The sequence below is a fragment of the Lissotriton helveticus genome, chromosome 7 (genome assembly GCF_964261635.1).
Source record: "Lissotriton helveticus chromosome 7, aLisHel1.1, whole genome shotgun sequence".
Classification (NCBI taxonomy): domain Eukaryota; kingdom Metazoa; phylum Chordata; class Amphibia; order Caudata; family Salamandridae; genus Lissotriton; species Lissotriton helveticus.
Window position 1 is genome coordinate 596,399,271 of NC_136068.1, and position 25,604 is coordinate 596,424,874.

General features: G+C 44.7%; 1 protein-coding gene across 1 annotated transcript in view; it reads right to left on the minus strand.

The window, feature by feature from the left end:
- FAM193B (family with sequence similarity 193 member B) overlaps positions 1 to 25,134 on the minus strand; it is a 201,323-nt gene extending 176,189 nt beyond the window's left edge. The window contains exon 1 of the mRNA XM_078652769.1: positions 24,942 to 25,134. Within this exon, the coding sequence (XP_078508895.1) occupies positions 24,942 to 25,085 (144 nt within the window). The 5' untranslated portion in view covers positions 25,086 to 25,134. The remainder of the gene's footprint in view (positions 1 to 24,941) is intronic.
- Between the last annotated feature and the right edge of the window lie 470 nt (positions 25,135 to 25,604).

Here is a 25,604-nt window from a genome sequence, read left to right on the forward strand (position 1 = left end):
TCAGGAATTAGAAAATTGATTTGTTCGAAAAAGACATACCACATATATTACACATAAATCAACATATACTTCGTCAAATCAGTGGTGTCCTGGAGATAGGACCTTACTTTGTTTACAAAAGGCTTAAGGAAGTAGTCCACATACTTAGACAGTGGTTCAAACACGAGTCACACCCTGAAACGATGGGACGTCCAGGGGGCTCAGCCATATTTTTATGAATCTTTGGGCGGAAGTACAACAGGGGAATGCGAGGGAATTTCTTGAGAAGGAAATCCCTTTCTTTCTGTCCCACATAGCCCCCGTCATATCCCTTTTGGATCAAAGCCGCTATTTTGGATTGTATTTCTTTAGTTCCTTTATGTGAATGTACTTCACTCCTCAAAAAGATAGTGCAAATTATGAATATTGTTGTTGTAGCACAAACCGTAGTGCTAATGTATATATGATATGTTGTCATTCATGTATTGTTGTTTAGATTTGATAGTATTGTGACGAAGTATATGTTGATTTATGTGTAATATATGTGGTATGTCTTTTTCGAACAAATCAATTTTCTAATTCCTGAAAAATAAAATTCAAAGGTATAAATAAAATACCAGACAAATTTTAGACTCAAGTAGATTTGTCACTCCAAATGAGGAGAAAGTAGAAGTTTCTTGTATGGTCAGCACTTGTCTTCATACCCCCTTCAACTCGGCACAAAAAACTCGGGCAATACGGGTGCACTTTACATCCGTACCTGTTCCTCGCATCTGCTGGTGACTGCGGACAGTGACAGCTTTAAGTTGAGGCTACGCTGTGCCCTCTCTGCTGCGCTTATTCACGCTTTGGGGCACCGCCGCCGCACCGCCTGGCATGGGTTAACTTATCCTTTCCTGTTTTTGTCTTTATACCCCACCGGGATGGCGAGTGACCAAACTAATCCCTTACCTACTTACTGCAGGTGTCATCCCACCTTCCTGCACGGTCAGGTGAGCGCCGACTGTTTGCCTATTCCCTCACTCTGCCCAGAGCAAATAATGTAGGAAACTACAGTTTTTCCGCTGCACCCGTTCTGCTGAGCTTACCTCTGCTACGCCGCTTCGGGGGCACCGCCGCCCGCGCAGACCCTCATACTTTCCCGCGCACTGCCGTTTCGGCTGCAGGTGCTGGAATTTTCGGATTTCTGCCAGGCTTTTTCCCTGAGGGGCCAGGTGAAAACCTTAGCTCGCTACTAAGCATGCTCTCCTTCCACCCGTCTGATCATCTCCCACGGTGGCTCGGTCTGCTCGAGCGGGCCGAGCTGCTGATGCCGGGAGCAGAGTCTGGACGGCCGGGTGATTTGAAAATCACCAATGTTACCCACACAACCGCATGCGAGTGTACGTTTCCTAACACTCGCCTTCCCCTCCTTGTGGACCTCATGGCCACCGAGGTTGTGCGTCGCTTGTGAGACACCTCGCAATGCCTTCCTGCAGCGGGCCCATGTCTTCTTTAGACCCACACGTAGCTTTTTGCTCCCGACGGCTACCTCAATCCGCCGCATTCGATCCGCCTCCTTTCTCCGTTGTCAGCCGCGCAGAAACCACAGACCAGGTTTCGCCGTTGGGTACATGCCTGGCAGGCATGCAGCAGCATTTCCCCGAGGTCCCGATGCCCCCCAAGAATGGGAGCGGGAATGTGGGTGGCAGGCGGAAAATAAAAACCATTCTCTTTTCCCAGGACGCCATGGTAGGAACCTAGTTGTCCTTTTGCCAGCCGCTGACTATGATGGGAGCGGGAAGTGATGTTCCTGGTCGACGGACGGCGAGTCCCCTACTAAGGGCACCGGGGTGGACACCTAGTTGCCCTCTGCAGCACGGCACTCACCCGGACAGGCTTGCCTCCAGACCTGGCCTCATAAGATTGTGCTCCAACGCCATTGCTGCTCCCCGCTCCGTGGAGGGCCCCCTCTCTCCCAGCAGCAAGTCTCTGAGCACCAGGGGTGGGCCCAGCAGCCTCTCAGGGACAATAAACACAGCGTGGAGCGCACACAACCGCCGCCCTCAGCCTGGCGGTGCGCACACACTGGAAAAATGAACATGGCTCATTAAAAATGTGTATTGAAAGAAGAGGTGCCGGCACAGGAAATGTAACTCAGATCCCGGTAGAAGGCAGAGTTTTCCTCAATTGTAGAGCAATCATTAGAAACAAGAAAAAAATGCAAAGGCAAAAAAAAAATGGCGGCCGCAAGCATCTGAAAATTTCGGATTCGGGGGCGTGTTTAAGCGTTCTGAGTGACGGGTGACGTCACAGGGCGAAAGAACGCCAAAAACACGCCCCCGAATCTGAAAGAGACGGGGCTCGTTTGGAGTGACTCCCTTCTCCTCCAATGGCTGGCCTCCGTTTAGGAGGCCAGCCAATGGAGGAGAGGTGGAGGAGAGAGGCTGGTTCCAAGCCCCGTCTAAAAATCATTAAATCTACGACCAAAGACTGCACAAGTGCAGCATTTAGGTCCTCGACCTAAAAACCAGGCAGGTGTTAGCACAGCTAGACAGACAATATCCACATTGCTCTTCTTCAAGAGACTCACCTGAACAAATACACAGAGGGGGTGGTAGCACGTAGGTGGGCCTCATTCCGCTTGAAAGAGTTATTGTGCAGTTTGCGGGGAGCACTCCCAATTTGTTGAAGATTGACCTACTACTCTACTGGTGCTGTGACTGATAAGGGTTGTCAGACCTTTGTATGATAAGAGTTTAGACCAACTAGAGTGTCAGTCCAGTCACGCACTGTTCACTTAGTGATATCCCACACCTTCAGTGTTATTAACGTAATCAGTACTTTATCAATAGCTTTTCATGCATTTATTTCTTCATTAATATCTCAAATAATTCATGTTATAAATCACATGTTATAAAACAATCATTTTCCAAATTGATAACACATTGTATTCATCAAAGTTACAATATTTCCTATTCGTAATTTACAACCAATTTTTTAGCACATAACATATTTTAATCACATGCCCAATGCATTTCGGCACCCACTTGGTGCCTTCCTCAGGGGCCTCACTTATGAGTATTGGAGTTTTGCGTGTAAAATCGATACGTTTCTGGTGATTATCAGCATATGTGCTGTATCTGTTGCTATCGGTTTCTGTCCTGTGGTCTTTCCAATTCAGGGATCTAATTGTTGATGGCTCCGCGTTTAGATTAGGGGTCTCAGCGTTTCCGCTTGGCCTCATTCTCCACATATGCGAGGGGGGTCCTTACTCATTAAGAGGGGTGTCCTGTTCACGTCGATACAGACTTGTGTGGATACAGATGGATGATGGGCTGTGGTTCACGGGAAGCTGGGAGGTACAATGGTGACAATAGTGAATGTGTACGGCCCAGTTGTGGATGACATGACCCCTTACATACAACTGTTTAATGTACTACGGGCATGGCCTGAGGCTGAGATTGTGATGGGCAGGGACCTTAGTACCCACCTCGATCCGCAGGTGGATAAATCTAATCCAACTGGTGCGCGCACACTGAAGGTGGCACAGTAAATTTGCGTCAGTATGCAGGAGTTGGGACTGGTGGACGCCTGGAGGTTGCGGTATCCTGGGGTTAGAGAGGGCACACACATAACTCCCGCGTTCAACAGCTGGTCCCGTCTGGACTATTGGATTCTAAGCAGGGGGGCTAGGCTAACGGGTGGATTGAGAAGGTATACACGCTCCCTAGAACAATATCTGACCATAATCCGGTAGTCCTAAAAATGTCTGTGCCTCTTACTCCGCTTCGCCTGTTCACCTGGCTCTACTAGATCCTGTTTACACTGAGACCATTAGGAATGCTATTGCACAGTATTTATTAAAACGAGGGCACTGTTGATAGTCAAGCGACTTTATGGGAAGCCTTTAAAGTGACGATAAGGGGGGTTTGCATCAGCACTTCGGCAGGCATTCTGCGGGAAATCAGGACACAGCTGCAAAAGTTGGAAGAGACGTTGAAGGGTTTCGAGGCCCAATACAGTGCGGCTCCCTCCATAGAGATACTTGCTCAAATTCGCGAACATGTGGAGGAATACAACACCTTGGCGGATAGGGAAGTGAAATAAAGGTCCAGAAGATATGTGGCCAGGGTGTATGGCAAGGGTGGTAGGCCAGGCAAGGTCTTAGCTAGCAGACTGCGAGAACGGTATGATGTGACTCCGCTATATCACATTATAGACTATAATGGAATTGATCAGCACACGGAACATGGCATACTAGAAAAGTTCCGCATATTTTATATACACATCCAGAGGCAGCATGCCGCAATCTGTGATGCAGGAATATCTCGATGACACGGCGTGCGCATGGCTCTCAGATGTCCATAGAAAGTACTTGAGCTTACCTATTGACGAAGATGATGTCAAGTTGGCTATCCTCTCGCTGCCCAACGGAAAGGCGCCTGGGCCGGATGGCCTGACTGCAGAATTCTAAATGGCGCATGTGGAACTCTTGGTGCCGCACATCCTAGCAATGTACGCAGAGGCTCATGAGACTGGTGTGCTCCCCCCATCCTTGAGACAGGCTTTGATTATCACTTTGCTGAAGAAGGACAAGCCCGCCTCGCATTGCGATTCTTATCGCCCGCCATCTGTGATAAATCTAGATGCGAAGATCCTGGCAAAGATTTTAGCGAGTAAATTGCAGCCCTTGATGCCGCTTTTAGTCTTGCCAGATCAGGCAGGGTTCATCCCAGACCCCTCAACGTCCTTCAATTTGCGAACCATCTTGGCCATGTTCCACGTACTAAATCCACAGCTGGTGGCGGTAGCTCTCCTTCTTGACGCGGTCAAAGCGTTTGATTCCATAGAGTGGAAGTACATGTTTTTTATTCTTAACAGGATGAGTTTCCCCCCGATTTTTATTAGTTGGGTACAGATCCTTTACACCGACGCTTCGGCGAGAGTTCGAGTGGGTGGTCTTACATCGGAGCCGTTTCACATAGAGCGTGGTACCAGACAGGGCTGCCCCTTACCCCCCTTTTTATTTGCCATTGCTCTGGAGCCACTGGCTTGTAAAATCAGGCAATCCCACAGAGCAGCGGCACTAAATTTTAATAATAGACCGGTGGGCATTTCACTTTACGCGGATCATATGGACCTATATGTCCGCGAACCACAGAGATACCTCTCGACGATAATCCGGGAATATATCAAATTCGGTCTCTTTTCGGGACTGCAGATCAACTGGGGGAAGTCCGTTATAATTCCGCTGACGGCGGTGACGTCTGCGCCTCTTAGAGGTATCATCACCCACCGCAATAGGAACACGCCTAAGACGGAGATAAACACAATGGACAGTACGGTGGCGGCTTGGCAAGAGATCGGCAGGAAGGGCCATAGGCTCCTGATATATGCACCAGCGTTACCTATAGAAGGGCATGCTGCTTTGTCGGTAGCTGGTGAGAAGGGCTCTTTAGAGGCCCTTAGGGAAGCAGGGTTCACACATCTTTGCGACTTATATGTCAATGGGAAATATGTTTCGGAGACAGACCTTGATTACATACAGAACCCTACACCTCTCTTTCTCTTCACCTGTTACAGGCTCCGCCGGGCAATGCAAGATCACTACACCAGCTTCCCAGACGAACCACTGACGTTACAGGCACTTTTTATGCTTATAGTAGTCCCGTCAAGGAAAAAATTGCTCACAAAATTATATAAGATGGTTCAGGAGGAGTCAGTTCGTGGAGTGGGTGAGGCTATGGAATGCTGGGGCATCATGTTGGATTCACCACTGACGGCAGACATGTGAGAACAGATATGCAAGTTGACAGGGAGCCTGACGCCTACTAGTAATTTAAGAATCATTCATTTAAAGTTCATACACATGGTATACCACACTCCCAAGAAACTACATAAGATGGGCCTGCGAGACTCAGCTTGTTGTAAGAGATGTGGGCTAGATAGGGCTGATTTTCTCCACCTGGCGTGGCATTGTGCTTGGGTTGGTGGATACTGGGAGGGTGTGGTAACACTCCTATGCACCATGACCGGGCTGATTGTGGGCCGCTCACCCCTGGGCTGTCTCCTGGGATATCTGCCTGGAGTGACAGGCAGGGTGGGGAGATTCCTGAAGGTTGCAATGTTACTGGCGAAGAGGCGAGTGTTATTCACCTGGGACAGTCGTCTACGGCCGAAAGTTGACTTATGGGTTCGAGACATGGTATATTGTCGGGAGCAACTGGAGCTGCACGCTGAGGAACTACCGACATCCTCTCGGCCAAAAGACATGGGCACCATTGCGGGAATATTAATTAGCACAATGTGAGCAGGAAGAGAGTAGTCTGAATGAGTGCTGAACCCCTGGTCGTTATCAATCACCTTAGATATTCTGGGTAGCTGTTTCCATGAGCTGGATGTATCGTCAAGACCTTGAACATGTGAAGGTTGGGGTGTGTCGGATTTTGGCGTGGTGTGTCATACTGAGACGGGGTTTATGTCACTGTGGTTGAAGTTGCAGAGCTTCCTTTTGCAATGTATGTGCAATGACAATCTGTGCTATGTTATTTTGAAATGCTCCATAAAAAAAATAAAACCTACTGGATTTTCTCATGATTATGCAAGTACAATTTAATTTACAACTTTATCAGCTGCTTTTGGGAAGCTGTTGGGTCGCTAGCCATGCTTTTAGAATAAGCTTCTTGTGTCCACCAGGATGTGTGTGGCACTACCTGGTGAGGGGGCAGTTTCCAATCCTCAATTTAAGTCTATTTAAAGGTCTTTAGTTTAGTATGGGTGTTTAATATAGCATGACATTTACCAAAACCGGTGTACCACGATGATGTAAAACTAACTCAGCCAACAGGAAGAATCTTCATCAAGAAAACAAATCAGAAGCGAGGATGAAAGGCTGAACATGTAGTCATGGCTTTAACTCCCTGCTGAATTTAAGAGGATCAGAAATATTCCTAAAATGTAAAGATGGAGAATTGTACTGCCTGGACACTGTTACCGAAAAAGCACAGACACTAGAAGCTGGGAGTTGTACTTTCGGAACAAGGAGTTTGCTCTTCACACTGAGTGAGCGGGTAGGCAGATATAAACTGAAACAGGAGACGAGAACAAAACAGAGTGAGTAAAAAATTATTTTATGCATCAGGCACACTGATTTGGATAGAATTCAAGCATTCACTGGAAACAAGTGCTGGAGTTATGTGGTCTCACCTCAAGTCTTAATACTGATTTTGCTGCATAATTTTGAAAGTGTTAAAACCTGTGAACTAAACTAAGTAGACAGGAAAACCAAGATAGTAGTCAAGAGGCTAGGAATTAAAAAGCGCATATGATGTGAACCTTGTGAGATAAAGTGAACAGATACTGAAAGAATGAACTTGAAAATAAGTTTTTATCGCTGCGTTGACCAGATCCACATATTTTTAACATCTTTATTTTTCACGCAGGTGGGCAATGCAGGTTTTGGGCCAAGAAACAATGGCAAGAGCAGAGGATCCAAAACTAAATACGTCACACTGGACAAAGGATCACTGTTTTCCATCTGTGTAATTTGAGATGGTTAACACTTATCTACACCTTTTAACTTTAAACAATCATGGAACACATCAGAAGATGAGTTCTGAAGGTGAAGTTAAGATGTCAAGAAAGAATGTACTAAATCCCATCTGCTGTGAATATTACAGTGAGCGTGAAAAGACACTTTACCAAATAAATATGCCCCTCGCCACTAAAAAAAAAAAATCAGTCACCTTCCCCTATGCCTCTCTGCGTATCCCATCCGAACATGAATTTTTTTAAATAAAAATTGTAAAAAAACAGGCAATGTGGGGTGGGGCCAACCGCCAAGCAAGATGGCCAATCTGTGAAGCGGCTCCGAGCCCCGTTCAGCCAACGAACATCAATCCGTCATAACTATCCACAGCCAGCGCCTTAAAAAGGCAGTTGTAGCACTTACCCAGCGGTGGAGTCCTGAGGTGCCGAAGTGTGCAATGATTACCGTTTGAACGATCGGAATCCCAAGCCTTCCTGTGGATGACGGCCTGGTGTCTCCTGGGCCGGGCTCGTGGCATCGGAGCTGAGGAGCCGGGGAGTGACAGAGCTGAGCGTGGAGGAGCCAGGGAAGTGGCACCGCTTGAGCGCATCTGTCCATGGCGCGGTCGTGACGGGATGGTGAAAAAGAGACTTGTGCCAGGAATGAGATCGGCTGCCGGCCCTACAGACTGTGGGCCTGCTTCGGCCTACGACGGCATCCCAGGAAGCAGTGACAGGGAGGAAACCAGAAGATAGCTGTGTGAGTGCCTCCCCTTGCCCTTTGTTGCATGCAGTGTGTAGCCCGTTCTCCTACTGAGGCGGTCTGCATAGTGACGGCGCCTGACAGCGCAGCCACGAAGCTGGGGCCACCGGCCGCTCCGGGCCTGGACGGTGCAGCCTCCTCCTCCCCTGGGTGGTGTGCCAGTGACCGCGGATGGGCATAGAGCAGATTGAAAACTGCAGCAACAGAAAGGTGGGGGGGGTGCTGGTAATTAAACAATAATCCGCAGCAGCGAAGGATTAGAGAGGGGGCTATTAGACCGACAAAACAGTTCCCTGCCCCGGTTGCAGCTCGTGGCTGGACAAAGAAGCCCACCGCATCACCAACAGGCCACGCGGATAAGGTTAGGCTCGCGGCGGGCAGTGGTAGTGACGGCAGCGCTTCACAGATCAGCGACATCCTCGGGCAGGAGACGGATGCCCCCAAAAAGTGAAAAGGGAAAACCTACCTCAGGATCACAAAATGACACAAATTGCCACCAAGGGGCCCAAATAATAGCCATCAGACCAAACTGGATAAGTACACGGTTTCAAAGGAAACCTCAGCACAGGGAGAATTCACTGCAGTGCTCCCACCCGTAGTAGCTGCTCCTATGGCAGAGGATCCTCTTACACTCCACGGTGTAATGGCTGCAATCCAAGGAGTAGAAACATCTTTGGAACACAAAATAGACACTATGAATATAGAGCTTGCACTCGTTAGAACTGACCTGAGCAACATTGGGAATAGAGTTAAAGACGTTGAAACAACTACAGTGACGCTGAAGGAAGATACAACCTCTCTCAAAGCACAGGCTATGGACCTAAAGACCGAGGCGGCAGACCTAGAGGCCCGCCTGGAAGATGTGGAAGGCCGCTCCAGGCAGAATAATATCCGTATACTTGGGGTCCCAGAGAAAGCAGAGGGCCCAGTGACTGATCTCTTTGTAGAAGAACTCATACTTAAAACCCTGCAACCATGTGGGCTCTCCAAATTCTTCTCAGTCGAGAGGGCACACTTTTGTGACCATGATATAATCTTATAGTCTGCGCGAGTGCCCACACACTGAAATAGGCCACCATTAAAATTTTCCCTAATTTGACCCTCAAAGTCCAAAAGATGAGACGTTCCTTTCTAGAGGTCAAGAAAGTCTTGAGGGAAAAATGGTATCAAGTACTCCATGCTTTTCCCGGCTTGCCTGCCTGCGGGTAGTCTGAAGATAAAACATGTTTTTCACTTCGGACAAAGCGACATCAAGACAGATCGCACTGTCGTGGCAGGAAAATGACTTGACAACCCGGATTGAACCCACATACAGGGAGGCTTTCTCCACCGAAAAATTACCTGAAGAAAGTCTGGGGACTCCGCAATTGAAGTATGCTAGATCATGCTGGACATAACTTACACAAGCTGTATTGGCTAGATGGGGGGTGGTGAAAGCGGTTTCCCCCCTACAAAGTTACCCGTTTATAGTTTGAGGGATGAAAGGCACTCTGCATGGTTGGGGTAGCAGGCAGTTTAAGGCCCGTTTTGCAGGGAGGAAGGGTGGATAATGTTTGGGACATGTTATTGGTTTTGTTTGTATTACACCGCACAGAAGAGGTAGAATCATATCATACAAGATACACAGCCATATAAGATTGGAAGCGTCCGATTTTTCCACCTACACAGACACCAACATGACAAACCCATGCCGAACATAGTAGATAAAACGCAATTGCGTATACTGTCATGGAACGTCAATGGGCTGGGTGACAAAATAAAACAAGGAAGAGTACTCCAGTATCTTAAACGTCATCCGCCTAAGAGCACTAAATAGAAAGGGGATACAAAATGTGCAGGTCTCCCGGGGGTGGGAATATTGATTAAAAAGTTGCTAGTATTTAAAACGCACACCATTCAAGTGGACAATCAGGGACACTACGTGGCACTTGCGGGTATATGGGAGGGAACACCCAATTTGGTCAGTGTGTACTGCCTATCAAAACTCCAAGACACCCATTGGCAGAGCTTAGTGATAAATTACTGGCCTTCCCGGAGAGCGTGCTCTGCCAAGGGGCGACCTAAACTTAGCCTACGACGACACCAAGGACCACTGGTCCGTACGACAGAGTTAGGGGGCGGGGAATGATCCCAGTTAGGAGGTTTCCTTAACGCCATAAGCCTCATTGACATCTGGCGCGCCCTTTACCCAATAGAGCGTCTTTACACGTTTTACTCAGGAGCACTTGGCTCCCATTCCAGAATAGATTATCTCCTAACGTTGCCACAGGACTTGCCACATTTCTGAGCGTTTGAGAACCTTCCTAGGGGTAGATCAGTTCACTCACCCATATGGGCGATCTAGGGAAGGGCAAACCAGCACCTTCACCAACGCATTGAACTAAGCCCATACCTCCTCAGGATCCCCAGTTTCCAGGAAGCGATAGAAGTGGCCACTGAACACTACTTCGCAGAGAACGAGGCCTCAGTGACCTTGGTGGCGGTGCTGTGGGAGGCATACAAGTAGGTTATCAGAGGTCAAGACATTTCCCTAGGGGTGGGACATACAAGAGAAAAACTAGCACAGTTACAAACTATTGAAAAAGACATAGGCCAACTCACACAGACACCACCGACACTTCCCATAAATGGTCTCTCAAACAGATGGAGTAACGGGAGCTCACACGGGCAACAGCTTTAGAGAAACAAAGATACTCTTCATCGTGTCTATGAATACAGTGACAAGGCGGGAAGGCTCCTTGCCATGCTAGATAGGAGAGAAAGGGCAAATAACTGGGTTCACAGGTTGCAGTCAACGGAGGGTAAAGACATAATTGACAGTAGAAATAGGAGATTAGTTTGCCGCACACTACTAGCAGCTCTACTCTCCATCCGGGGACGTTAACCCTGAAGATGGTGCTGGTTTCTAAAAGATATTCAACTCTCGTCCCTCACAACTGCGGAAAAAAAAACCCTGAGGAAGACATATCCCAAGAGGAAATAATACAGGCAATCCAGAAATTAAAAATGGGCAAGGCACTGGGACCTAACTGTTTGCCAGTAGAACTATACAAATACAACGCCACAAAAATAGCTCCATTCATCCTGGGGATGTGGGAAGAAAGTAGGTAGCAGGTTGTTCTCCCAAGCGATCAACGGACTGCCACTATCCTAATTATCCACAAAGCTGGGAAAACCCCCCCCAAATAGTGCGCCTCATACAGACTCGTATCGCTCCTAAACATTGAAACCAAAGTGTTGGCAAAACTTTTAGCCTCCCGCCTCTTGAAAGTAATCAATGGATTGGTGCACCCGGACCAACCAGGGTTCATGCCGAAGAGAAGCATTGCGCTTAATCTCCGAGACTCCATGGAGTACTCAGCAGAGCACAATTTATCAAGGAAGATGCAGTGATCCTGTCCCTAGACGCCAGAATGGCATTTGATACCATAGAATGGCCAGTTCTTTTTAAAGTATTGGTAAAACTGGGGTTTGTTCCACGGTTCATTGGCTGGGTACTCAGAGCCTCTCGCACAGGTGGCCGTGAACAGAAAAACCTCAAACTTTTCAACTGGGGCGGGGCACCCGTAAGGGTTGCCCACTCTCCCCCCCTCCTTTTTGCCATAGTTCTTGAACTGCTCGCCGCATGGACACGGGTGGACCCCATAATGCTGGGGCTCCGCCGTGCCCCACAATGGAAGGACAGAATTTCGCTTTACGCGGACAACATTCTCCTTTACCTCGCAGAACCCAGAGTCATTAATTTAATTGAAAATGTTTGTAGAGTATCAGGATATACGATTATTTGGGGGAAATCGCAACTATTCATACTAATCAGAACCACACCCGCGCTCCCTAAAGGATGTGCAATTCGAATAATCAGAGGGCTTTACATACCTGGGGATCTTTGCTACCATGGATCCCGCCCTATCTTACACCAAAAACCTCACCCGCCTGAATATTTGGGAAGAAGTAACTATTACAACAATAGGGAAAATTTGGAAGATGTTGGGTTTGACTGTTGCCGAAAGAAACAGCTTGTAATTGGGGCGGCACTACCTCCGAGCCTCAAATACTGGGAAAAGGACATGGAGACATGTATGGTATCAGAAAAGACAGTTTACACTAATAGAGGCTGCCCCAGAAAGTGGGTTAAGGTCTGGGGCAAGTGGATTATGTCTGAGGGGGTTGTGTACTCCCCCTCACCCCACCAGAAGGGTGTTGAGAGATAAGCAGAGTGCTCAGAACTGAAAGTGTCACATTATAACAATAGTGTTCTGTCACTGAGCTGTATAAGTCACTGATTTTAACTGCTTAGTGCTGTCATTTGGAGTCGGACCGCACTGTGTTAGATTGGTGTTTCTTGTCCTCATCGGCCTACCTCCTTCCCCTTTGTTCCACCATTTAGATCTCAACAAGAAGGTTCATGACCATACTAAGAACATATACTGGTTTGCTTAAGACTTCAGGGCTAAATGTGTATGCTTTTGACCGATATAGACTATATAATATATATATATATATATATATATATATATATATATATATATATATATATATATAGCGTCAATGAACCAATATGGAGTTTGAAGCACATATATAAACACGGTCAATAAAAGGTGTTCCACGTGAAGAAACCTTCTCTCACACCAATTTTGGAGGCATACCACTATGAAAACAGATGCCCTCATGCACATTAATACAAGTAAATCTGTATTAATATTAATGTAGGAAACTCTTTGCAAAAGTTTGGCAAATATACAAACGAGTTTGTAGCTGTTCACCAACTTTTATAAGTAGGCCTATCATAGAATGTCAACAAGCTCATCCCCAGGGAAAACTTGCTTAATTAAGAAATTATTTCATTCTAGCAGACATTTTCATGCAATAAAATAAATGTGAAAGCCAAGTCCTAACATTCCAGATTATGTGAATACGGAAGGAGAATCTACACTAATAATGAGGGAAGATGTGTTCCTAAGTGAAACTACTATTGTCAAATACCTATGAGAATCAACCCCTTAGTCACTAGGCCTTTTGTACGAACACATTTTCCCATAGACACAGAATGGGTAAAACCCTTTGATACATCTGGCCCTAGATCATATAGAATACACAAAGGAGCCAAGAGGGAATACAGGTGATACTGGGAAAGCCCTCCACTCAACTGAATTCAATACACAAATCCCAGTCCCCGAGAGATGGTTATTTGTTAGGCATGAGAATCTACTCAATCGGAGATATATTATTAACACCTGAAATAATTTCCTCTATATTCGTGGTGCGGTGTAGTACCTCTAATGCCTATCCATCTGCATCACAACTATTTTTGTGAACTGCAAAAAAGGAGGTTCAGGGCGAAGTTCAACTCGACACAGCCAATGATGTCTGCCTACTCAGACAATACATCCACCCACACGTAAGTGTAAATCAATCAGACAAAAACATGTGTGGTGAAAAGGAAGGCACCTCACGGGCGAACAACCCTCGGGGAACTTGGCGGATGTTACCAATTCTATGCCCCTTTCTCATCATCGGTTGCCATTCCTTTTCGAAAAGAAAATAATGTCCAAAAGCAAAAGAGTGCAACACAAGGTGCTAAAATATGACCAACCAAACACAGTGATTAAAATCAACAGCCACACCAATTATACATCTTTATTACTAAATCTGGTGTATGCTGGTGAAATAAAAAGGCTGGTAGCTTACTGTCGCATACCACTACCTGCAACCGACATGTTTCACTGCCTTATCTCCCTGTTTGGGAGAGATTCCAGTGCCCTGTCAGGAGGCAAGGAATCTCGGAATGTGGCTGGGTGCGGATCTGGCCTTTAGGACTCAGATTGACCGGGTGGCAGGGGTTTGCTTCGGCGTCCTGAGAACTTTAAGGAAGGCGTTAGATCTCCTCCCTATTGTGGCTCGCAGGACGCTGGTGCATGCCCTGGTCACGTTGCGCCTGCATTACGGGAATTTGCTGTATCTGGGGGCGACGGGAAAGGTCATGAACCGCCTCCAGGTGCTGCAAAATGCAGCTGCGCGCTTAGTTTTGAGGCTCCCTAAGAAATCCCCCTCCAAAGCAGCACTCCAGGCACTACACTGGCTCCCTGTTAAGGAAAGGGTAGAGTTCAAAGCTCTTTCCACCTGTCATCGCATTCTGAGCGGTAAAGCCCCTGCTCCGCTACAGGGTCTGGTGACTTGGTACGAGCAACCTCCGTTCCTCCCGTACTGGGTTACTGAAGGTTCCGAGAGTAAGGAAGGCCCGTATGGGAGGGAGGTCCTTCAGGTACCTTGCTCCCAAGCACTGGAACGCCTTGCCTCTGGACTTAAGACTGGAGCTATCTGAGACCACGTTCAGAAAAAGACTTAAAACTCACCTATACAGTAGGTAGATCTCCCTGAGGGTGGGTGGGGCTGCATTTCTTTTCACTTACCACAGCGCGGGGACACGCCTGTGCGCGTAACCAGGCGCTTTAAAAATGTCCAAAATAAATTATCTGTTTTCTGGCAGATTCATCAGGGTTATATAGTCGGTCACTGCACCAATTCAGGACATCTGTCTTTTGGAAACCTTAACCAGCCACATCTTCTCATACCAGCTGGCGGGGGGTAACTCAGCCCTAATGTAGATTGTTGTATCAATCGTACAGTTGATCCAACGAGACGTCAAATCATCCCAGGGATTTTGGACATTATTTTCTTTTCGAAAAGGAATGGCAACCGATGATGAGAAAGGGGCATAGAATTGGTAACATCAGCCAAGTTCCCCGAGGGTTGTTCGCCCGTGAGGTGCCTTCCTTTTCACCACACATTTTTTTGTCTGATTGATTTACACTTACGTGTGGGTAGATGTATTGTCCGAGTAGGCAGACATCATTGGCTGTGTCGAGTTGAACTTCGCCCTGAACCTCTTTTTTGCAGTTCACAAAAATAGTTGTGATGCAGATGGATAGGCATTAGAGGTACTACACCGCACCACGAATATAGAGGGGGTTATTTCGGATGCTAATAATATATCTCCGATTGAGTAGATTCTCATGCCTAACAAATTAACATTAACCATCTCTCGGGGACTGGGATTTGTGTATTGAACCTAGATCATATAGCCCAGCAAGTAGGGGTCTGCAGCATACAGGAGTGCCCCAATCGACCAGAACATTTGCAGAGCCAGAGTCCTTGTTGGACAAGCACTTCTCCTTATGGTGCAATCAGTCTCTGCCTAGAAGCCTGATGGAGAGTTGACCCTGCAAGTAGAATTAAGCTCTGTTCATACAGCCTTTTGTGCCTATATCAGTAGATGTTGACTGGATCTATATGCCCCCACCCAACCTGCTCTGTAATGAGCCATCACTAACATCTTTTGTCATTTATATTCTGGCTGCGAGAAAAAGGTGTCAAAAGGCAATGAACTCAAAATATTCTTCAAAACCCCCACCCTCATATCTACTAATCACACTGTGGATACTTTAAATGTTAGTAAGGCCTGCCTGACCAGAATAGTATGTTTTGCAACGATATATTCGATTGCATTTTTAAAACGGTAACAGAACTTAACTCCAATGTTTAAACAAGTCTAGACATATATAAACATTGGTAGTTTAATAGAAAACTTTTGCGGAGGCTCCCCACTTATTTTTTTCTTCATTTTCATCCCCTTGGGGGGGGGGGGGGAAGGAGGTGGCATTAAAAAGTTTGAAGACCACTGCCTTACTCCAAGTCAACTTACTTAAACATCAAGCCAACATTCATCCAATCCATGCAACGATTCATCCACCCACCAACTACTAACCTATCCACACTCCCACCAAGCCACTCACACTCTGATACTAATCCATCCTCTTACCACCTCATCTATCTGCCCCTATGTTGCAAAACACCACACACAAATGTAGTATAGAAAACATTCACACAGGTCAGCCATCTACAATACTTTACCAACCCGATTCCCAGAAATTCACATCCTCATGCAACTTAGCCATTTGTTAATTTACTCATCCTGCAATCCATGCACATATTGACCCATCCACTCATCAATGCACAACCAGTCTCCAAATCATCCATACAACCACACTCAAACCAGCCAAATGACCCATCAAACAAACTTCTGCACAACTTTTCAGTGCCGACATGCAAAAATAATACACAAATTACCTCAAGAACTGGACACACTACAACTAGTGTTACATTTAGTGGTCACTTCTAGAGTTTTATCCCCAAAACTGGCCACAACAAGCTAAAGATGATCGCTAAGTAATAGCAATATGCTGGGGGAGACAAATCTGAACAATCCCACAAGTTGTTTCACACACTCAACAATAGTCAAGCATACAAAAATGTAATCAAGTTTAAAAATAAAAAAGAAGCTTTCAGCTCCTGTAAACTCTATTGAGAAGCAAATGCAAGTGGTCTATGAACCACAAGAAAGGTGCCGTTCCCTCAAACGCGACCCCTGTAAATATTCTGGCATGCTGTTTTAAATGCAAGGATCTACACAAATGTTAAACTGTGCGATTGAGTGGGATTGCTTGTTCTAGTCACAAGCAATGCCAAAGCATGCAGAAAACCAAAGGGGGAACCCGATGGCAACAGCCGCGGACAGTCTGGGGTCTATTTTAGGACTTAAGCTCATTATTTCGACTATTAAACACTGCACGCAAAAAAACAGACCCTCCAGCTTTTTTAGATTTTGCATAATAATCGTGAAATTACACGTGAAGTCCGATTCCCGCTATTTTCCTGACATTTATCGCAACAAAAACACAGAAATCTTGTACACTGTTGAAACAAAGGCAAAGATCAAAGATGTGCTATAAAACTGCACTCAAAGAAATCGTGAAATGTCACTTGTTAGGTAAATTAATAGGTTGATAACTGCAATGGTTTGTATATTTGTCAATTACTTGTATTTTCCTGTATGTAAACATTGTAATGTGCATGTTGTGTCCAATATATAACAAAATTAACTCTTGCAAAAAAAGTAAAATTGTTTAGCATATTGTTTTTACTGTTTATCATAAACCCATATTGTTATAACTTTTTTAAACTTGCGGTTTAAATTTCTATACTGCGTGTGCGCCAAATTTACAAAACTCCTACAACACAGTGCAGCAATTTAAATTGCTGTGATGGATTGCGTAAAGGGGACAGAGCAGCACACACCACATCTAATAAAGACGTAACTCTTCTTCTCTCCCTGCCTGGTGCACTGCAGGCTGCCTTGCACTAATTCACATTGCCATTGCATCATAGTGGTGCAAGAGTGTGTGAGATGTCAAGCATAGATTTGTATTTGAATGGGACCTTTCCAGTACAAAATACTGTACTATGACATATTTTAACACTTTTATTACTCTGTATGTGTGCTATACAGTACTGAATAAATGCAGATGTAGACACATTTTTACAAAAGAAAACTTTTCTCCAACGCAGGGTTCTCCAACCTTTTCTGTAATAAGAGCTACTTAGGTTCAGTGAAAATCACCCAGGGCTACTGATATTGGTGATGTAATAGTGATCACCTCATCTACGATTATCAGCAGCGATCATATGGGTAACCTAAAAAAGCCATAGCAGCAATCCCCCTAGCACCAAAGTCCTAATATGAGCAATAAAGCTCTCCAACTCAAATAGGTTTAAATACCGTTTGAAAAGTTAACCATTTTTCTCCAAACATCAGTTTGAGTTCTGAAAATAACCATTTTTCTCCAAACATCAGTTTGAGTTCTGAAAATACACATTTTCATATCAAATACTTTTTAATTTTGGAATGTATACAATAATTCAACCAAGCAAAAGCTAGTATAATTGTAGGCTTGACTGAACACAGAAGACCTACTCAGACAGCTGGTGAGGTACTAGTAGCTCACGAGCTACCCGGGGACACCTGCTCTAAAGTTATGCCTGCCTCCGGCACGTGTATGGGTTTTTGACAAAGCTCTTGTTAATGTTAGAAGATATGGATTTTTGTAATTAAAAAACCCATTTGTGGTTTGAGGGGAATGCCCATGTACCCCACACTGAATGCTCCATTGACACAAAGGACGCCAAGTAGTGGAAAGCTCTACTTTATATTCCTTTGAAGCTACTTTCCAGTGCAAAACATGTTTAGTGCTGGAAAGTAAATAACAAAAATCAACATTTGTGCCAGGCTTACACCACAAAAAGGATGGAATATGCTGCAAACTGCTGATACATTTTGCTCTCTGCATTTGTAGTTATTATCTCACCTGTGTCTTTATTTAAAATGATAAAACCAGGAGTGCAACATTTTTCTGGTAGGAATGGAGGTTGGAGCTAACAGCCATTCAATTCTTGCAACTTTTCAAATTAATGAAATGTTTGGTCATTCTGCGTCGGTGTTGTGTATGCTTTTTATGATGTACGCAACAATTGGGATGTGCACCATATTTGTTTACACTTACTGTCTACTGTAGTCTGTGAATAGTCACAGCAGAGGAGTGTCCAGTGGGAGCTTGATTTGTACACCACGTGTGGGGGTCTCCGGTGTGCATACTTGAGAGGCCCAGGCTTTGGTGTTTTACCTTCATTACTCATCATGCCTTTGGGTCATTGTAGTGCTAGAGACACTCGTGGTCTGACACCCTGTGATGACCTTTGACTACCATTATTTTAATTGACTTTGGTGTGTTATTTTATCCTAGCCTGAATGTACAACATCCTGCATATACCTTGTTTCTCTTAAAGGTTTCTTTCTTGTAATCTTGCAGTCTTTCAGTGGGTGCTGTGACGGAGTGAGACAGCCTTGCCAAGAACAGAACGTGTGGGGAGAGGGTGTATTTGAATGCGATTTATTTTGGCACATGGGAAAGCCTTTCTGTTAGAGAGCATCGCATAAATAAACCCCAAGCCTTATTCTAGAAGAGAGTCTTTGCATTTTGTAAAAAAAAAAAAAAAAAAAAACTTTTCTAGCTATTGTTGTGTTTTAGGTCTCCTGCTTTGCAGTGTTTGAGCCACCGTATTATCGGAAAGGTGGAGCAAGGTAAGTCATAGAATGTGCATTATGTAGAGTAATTTAGCGTGTTGCCCCACCCCATATTATAACTAAGCTAACCTGCTACAAGAGGAATGCCAATAGTACTTCATACCAATGATGTGCAATAGTTTTTTTAAGGCTCAAGGTTCTTCCCTATTCAGTGTCATGCTTTTAGCTGCGGCCCATTTTTGTGCCCATCGCCTCTATTGGTTCAGAGGTGACGCTGTGGGAGATTTCCATGCCAGTCAACAATCTTTGGTTGCATGAAGCGACCTAGAAAGCAGCTCCCAGGTGTTTGTAAAGGCTTTGCAGAACCAAATCATAGGTCTTTTCCTGTTCCCTATCGTGTATGTGAATTGTAACAACTCGTGTTTGTGGCTCAGTGTCTATCCCATCCCACTCTATATAGCCCCCTACAGTTACAAAATAGTGCATGGATAGAGGAAATTTGGCACCTGCCTTCGATAAGTAGATATTTCACATGGAAGTTCTTTCTTTTGTACTCTCGACCATCTGGGCTACTGAGTGACCTAGGCACACTGGAACATCTTCCACACACATGCTCCTTTTAGTTAAGCATTGTGCAGCTAATCCTAAAATCAAATAGGCTTCTCTTGACAAGCACAGTCTAGCTCCTAATGCAGGCAGATAAGCTATATTTTTATCCTCAAGTCATTGCTGCAGTTTCATATATATGAGCACTCTGGTCAGTCACAATAGAAATTACCAGGGCCACAGTCTTACTTAAATATCCTTTCCTGATCAAAAGTAGAGGCCTCCTGATAGCATAGACGATGTACCAAATAATGGCTAATGTGCTTATCCTCATCTGGTGGCAAACATGCATCTTGTGGTCACTGTGCAGTTTTCCTTTGTGACAAAGCCAAGTGCCACAGGCCAATGGAGTACTGACTGGTCCTGGTGGTTTGTAGACTAAACAAAATCCTCCATTTTCTGCCATTTACTAGGTCAGCAATAATACTAAAAGATGGGAATGGGTGGATTTCATCCAGGTAGTATGCTACCAGATTATTATAACCAAATATTGTCGGACAGGAATGTTGAATCCTAACTAAAGATGGCCAAAATATCACCCTTCTGGAGTTAATAACACCTAATGGCACAATATCTTTGTAAAAAGTATTTAAGACAATATTTCTGTCTGATGATATTTTTTGTACCAATATTATGAGATATTACTTTCAGCAAAGAAACAGGCTAGTCACCTACAACAATTCTGCTGGCACAGCAACTTTTGGAGAGACCGGCTGTGGGGGAAAAGTTCAGGATAAAAATACCCAGCCTTCCCAAAGGATAGTCGTCATCTTACGTACACAAAGTCGAAATGGAATGACAATGTACACTTTGTGTAAACTATATACACTTCAACACACAACTTCCACCTCTCCCTATGCACGATGAAGGCAAGCGAACCAATTATGGGGACTTGATAGATCGTTAAGCAGGGAATGCCAGTGGACATTCTCCACCTACAGGTATAGACACAAAAGCATACTACTCTAGACTCAGAGGACAATGCCAACACTTTCAGTTATAACACCGTCTCAGTTAAAGAGGCAACAGCAACTGGATCTGGGAGTACACACAGGGCCACAGCGTGGCCGCTCAAGCACCAAGTGGATGGCTAACTGCAACAAAGAAAGAGGACACTCTTCCAATGGATATGCATTATTTTTAAGTTCAACAGTGGAGAACAAAGGGCGAGCTAGAAAAAACATTTACATTGCAGGAATGCACAGATTTTCAAATCTGTGCAACAGATTTTCATCCAAACACCTTTATTTCTAAAATAGACAGTATTTTGGGGCAAGTGGGAAGAGAGGGTGGATGCCAAGTATATGGACCTTTAGGGCTGGCTTGTGAGAAGCAGGATGCCTGGAATGGTCTTTTGTGAGGAGTAGCCCACTGAGCTATCCAAAAAAAGAACAATAAACACTTTAAAAAGTTGCATTTTAATCACTGAATATGCCACACAAAAGACATACAATTGTGTGCAGCAAAAATTCCATTTTTATGCGACAATTTTTTTTCAATCAATACAGCAATGTCTGGGGGAAGGGGCTTCTGCAAAAAATGCATTGATTTAGAAGTTAACATTTAGTGGATTTCAGCATGGCTATCTTGAAGTGTCAAATCTCCTGTTGAAATGGACTACATAAATATGTGGAGGGTGATTTTGCACTTGATGTGCATACTTAAACATTAATGCTCATTGGAAAAAAGATAGACGATTGAGAATTCCCTGCCAAGCAAGGAGAGTCATTTTGCACTGTGTTAAACAGTAAGTTGCAAAACTCTTTTCTGGAATTATAGCAAAAAAACATTTTGTGTGGTTGATTTGAGGTTTCGATATTTATTCAATTATTATGGAAGAGAGAAAAGTGCCTAGCAAGTGGAAGTTATAGGCGATGCTGGAGCAGAGTGTAGCAAGGAATTGAAGGTAGGAGGGTATGGAGTGTCATTAAGGCTAGCATTGACAATAAATTGCAATTCCCATAGTTTTTTTAATTACATAGTCCAGAATAATGATACATTTTGAAGGTTTCACATCATCGATCCTGGTTAAAAGCGCAAATCATGCCTAGGTACGACAGCAAATAAATTAGTTCGCCACAGCATTACTAAACAAAGATAAAGCAACAACGTTGACAACGAGGGTTCTTGTGAACACACCAAAAAGTAGGTTCCAAGTACAACGTCATCAGAGGCCACATAGGTCATAATTATCATACCCTGAAGTCAAACATACAACTCTGTAGACAAACAGAAGCCATGTGAAACTTTTAACCCAGTTGCTGCCAAGAGAGAGTAGAGCTACCATAACATGGCCTCCTGAAGCACTGCAATCACAAACCCAGGACAGTAAGCTTTGCCTAAAAGAAGTGATACACACATCAAAAGTCACAAAAGACCGGAGGGCACTCTTAACCGCATCGGAGCGGTGCATATTTTCGCTGTGCGCTAAGCGCAAACGGAAACCTATGGGTTCATGACGAGCTGAGCTCGTCATGAGCGTACGAGAGGTGTACCTCACGACGAGCTGAGCTCGTCATGAGCGTCGAAGGGGTTAAAACCATGGGTACTCGCAAACATTTTCCCTGGGGCCAAAAAGTTTGTTCTGTGATGTGACTGTGGGCCGCATTGATGCCAGCAGGTTGGCTGGGGGCTGGGGAGTGGGGGGCGGTGTTGTTGCATGTATGGGAAGCTAACCTAGTGTCTGAATTACACAATGTGAAAACAAAAATTTAGGATTAATCATGGTTTCTCCACTTAACCAATTATTTTATTTCCCCTTCTGTTTCTTACTTACCATATAAGAGGACCTCCAAATACATGACTTCAGGATGTGTGCTGTACAAAACCTTTTCCTGTGTTTGATTTAATACAATTATGATGTTCATGTATAATAAAAACCCTAACCACCCAAAGAGTGGGCATAACGAACTTGCCTCTTAGTACCCTATTGCCATTGTTGTGAGGGTGGAGGGAAGAATGAACATTTCTGAATTCATGTTTGAAAACTATCACTATTAAAGATATACTTTTTAATGCACTGAAATATTATAATATGATGTACTACGGTGAAACGGTTCTGCAAGTTAATAAAATACACTTTTTTAATTTTGACCAGACTATCATACTTTCTCACTTTTACTGCAAGATGTCTTTAAAAATGAAAGTGTCTCTAAAGCGGTGCAGAACTTTTCTTTCTTTAATTTCAATTAACCTTTAAATACATGGTTGCCTGTATATTTACCATCTTTTTAATGTTAGCGCTGAGTTGAGTAAACAGCAGCCCAGTGCTGCTGTTGACCAGGGGGCCCGCCCACATGTGGCCCCCGGCCTTACTTTGAGTATCAATACTTTAAACTATATTCCACAAGATAGCGGTTAATGATTAAGGCAGCATCTTAGTATGAAGTGATGTCTTAGCAAGATAAAGTTTAATTTCAAGTTCTACTTGGGGTCATAAGAGATCATTGTAAGGATTGCAATGAGCTTTCACTCTCAGAGAGGGATTGTAGACAGAAGGACAGTTCTGCAGAGATTCCAGCATCTCTATCCGATCAGCTAGATAGTATGACAACATACAGACCGGCTAGACTCCAGAAGGCTGAATATTCTATGAATAGAAACAACTAGAGTGTAAGGAAAAAGATAACTTGTCCTCTTCCCTAAGTAGTATATGAACAAACAAAATGGACAAGTCCTTCTTGAGGTTTTCAGGTCAGCGGCCCTGGCCAAAACCTTCAGAGAGAGGAGCGCAAACAACTGAAAGTAGTTTAAGGAAACCAAGACAACTGTTGGCCAATATCACATTATTTTATTCTAGTACCAAAGATGAAAAACCATGTGATTGTTACTGAACCTTGAAAAATCTCAATATCGTCTACACCCAAGTTAAACCTGTACTGATCGAGTCCTATATTTTTAACTCAAAACAAGTTGACGGAGTGTTGAATGATAGACCGGAAAAAAAAGTGGAACTGTGCTCTGTAAATATGACACTGGACGTGAATTGACAAACCAATACAGAACTTTATCTAGGATTTAATGGACCACAAACATTAACTTTAAATACATAGTGTGCATAATCCCATTACTGACTAAAAAAACTACATTAGGGATAGAGCCAATATCCATGAGATCAAATTCTTGTTTTTAGGCAGAATCCATCGCTATAAGTTTGAAAACCTCTCATTGCATAGACATTGGTGCTTCTACTTTAAAAAAAAAAAAAAGACATAAGCAAGGGAAGAAAGCAAAACAGCAAACGTGTTTGAAATGTGACTAATATCGTGAGCTTGCAAATTCTTTTCAAGGCAAGTGGTGGTTAATTCCAGACCTCTTGAGATACCGTTGGAAACACAGCCTCCCACAGTCTGTTCAAATACACGTCGTAAGCAGCTCCCAGGCTGATGCTGCTTCACTTGGGAAGCAAAAAAAAAAAAGAAACTGTGGAAATAGACACAATACTCCGCAGCCCTTTGAAGTGCATTCCCCATGCAAATCACATAACGACGCCCACTGACCATGGGTGATACAGATATTTGACCTCGGTCAAGGCTGATGGACAAACTATACCAGTTACAATACATGCCACGGCGCAATCTATATGAAGAAGCAATCCGAAACCATCATTATCAGTTCTACCTTGTTCGGAGATTGTCTTAATCACTTTGTCACCATCCAGGTGGCCCATCTGCTCATGCTAGTGCTTGGGACATCTTGTAGATGTCGGAGTGTCACCAGCACACTGCAATAAACCAGGGCCTTCGTATAAACTATACTAAAGGGGCGGCAACAGTCTCCTGTGCGACTCCGCAAGGGGCGGGGTAGTCGAGCGACAGATGGGAAACCTCGGCAACGTCCCATGCTACTCGGACACTCTGCATCTCCAAACCTCATACTACCACCAACCAACAGATTTTCCTCAATCAGACCTACAACCAAAAACACAGCTTTAATATTCATGTAGATCCTCTCTCCAAATGTACTCCCTCAACCTGCCCTTCGCTGCAGCCAAACATTCCTGCCTCAGGTAACACACAGCAAGAACAAGCTTCAGTCCCTTTCAAAAACGAGCCCTTCTCGCCTATCACATCTGCTTCAACTTTGCCCCCTGCTTCCTCGCTGCTATCATGCCCACCCAGACTTCTCCGCTGCCCCTCCGGTCCAAACACTCATAGGGCCCCTCACCTGCTCTTCGCAGTTGACCGCCTCCTGCAGTCGGCTTCCAGGTTCCCCATCCATTTCACCTCCCCTGACTCCTGCCTCCCCGCCGCGCTCTGACCCCCGGCGCACCCCCGCGGCTGCCCCTTGCTTGCTCCTCCTCCGGGTCATGATACTCTCTCTACCGCTCCTATCTCACGGACTCGCACAGACAACAGCCAATATGGCGGCACGTTGGGCTCCCGAGGGGTAAAGGTCAGCGCCACCGACAGCGACAGCGGACCACCTTCAGAGTGGATTATGACCTCCTAGGAAAATAAAGGCCATCTTGGAACGGAGATTGGTTTTGGCATATGAGACGAACATAAAAACAACGTCTCCTGATTACAAAAAAAACGCATTGAATTTAACAAAAAACAGAAGAAGCACGTTAATGTATGGTTTTAATGTAATCATTGCTGGAAGATAACATAATCAACTAATGATGTATTCATGAATGCACCCCAGAAGGCTTTTGCGAACACCTGAGTATTCTTCTCCAAAGCACAATAATATGCACAAGTTTTACGTGTCCGTTTCCATCTTTGTTAATTAAAGGGCCAAAGAGGTCCACCTTCTAAGGGGGCGACCTCTTTCTCTCAACTGCACCGTCAATTCAGCTGAGCCTTGTTCCTCCGTTTCCATTGGTTG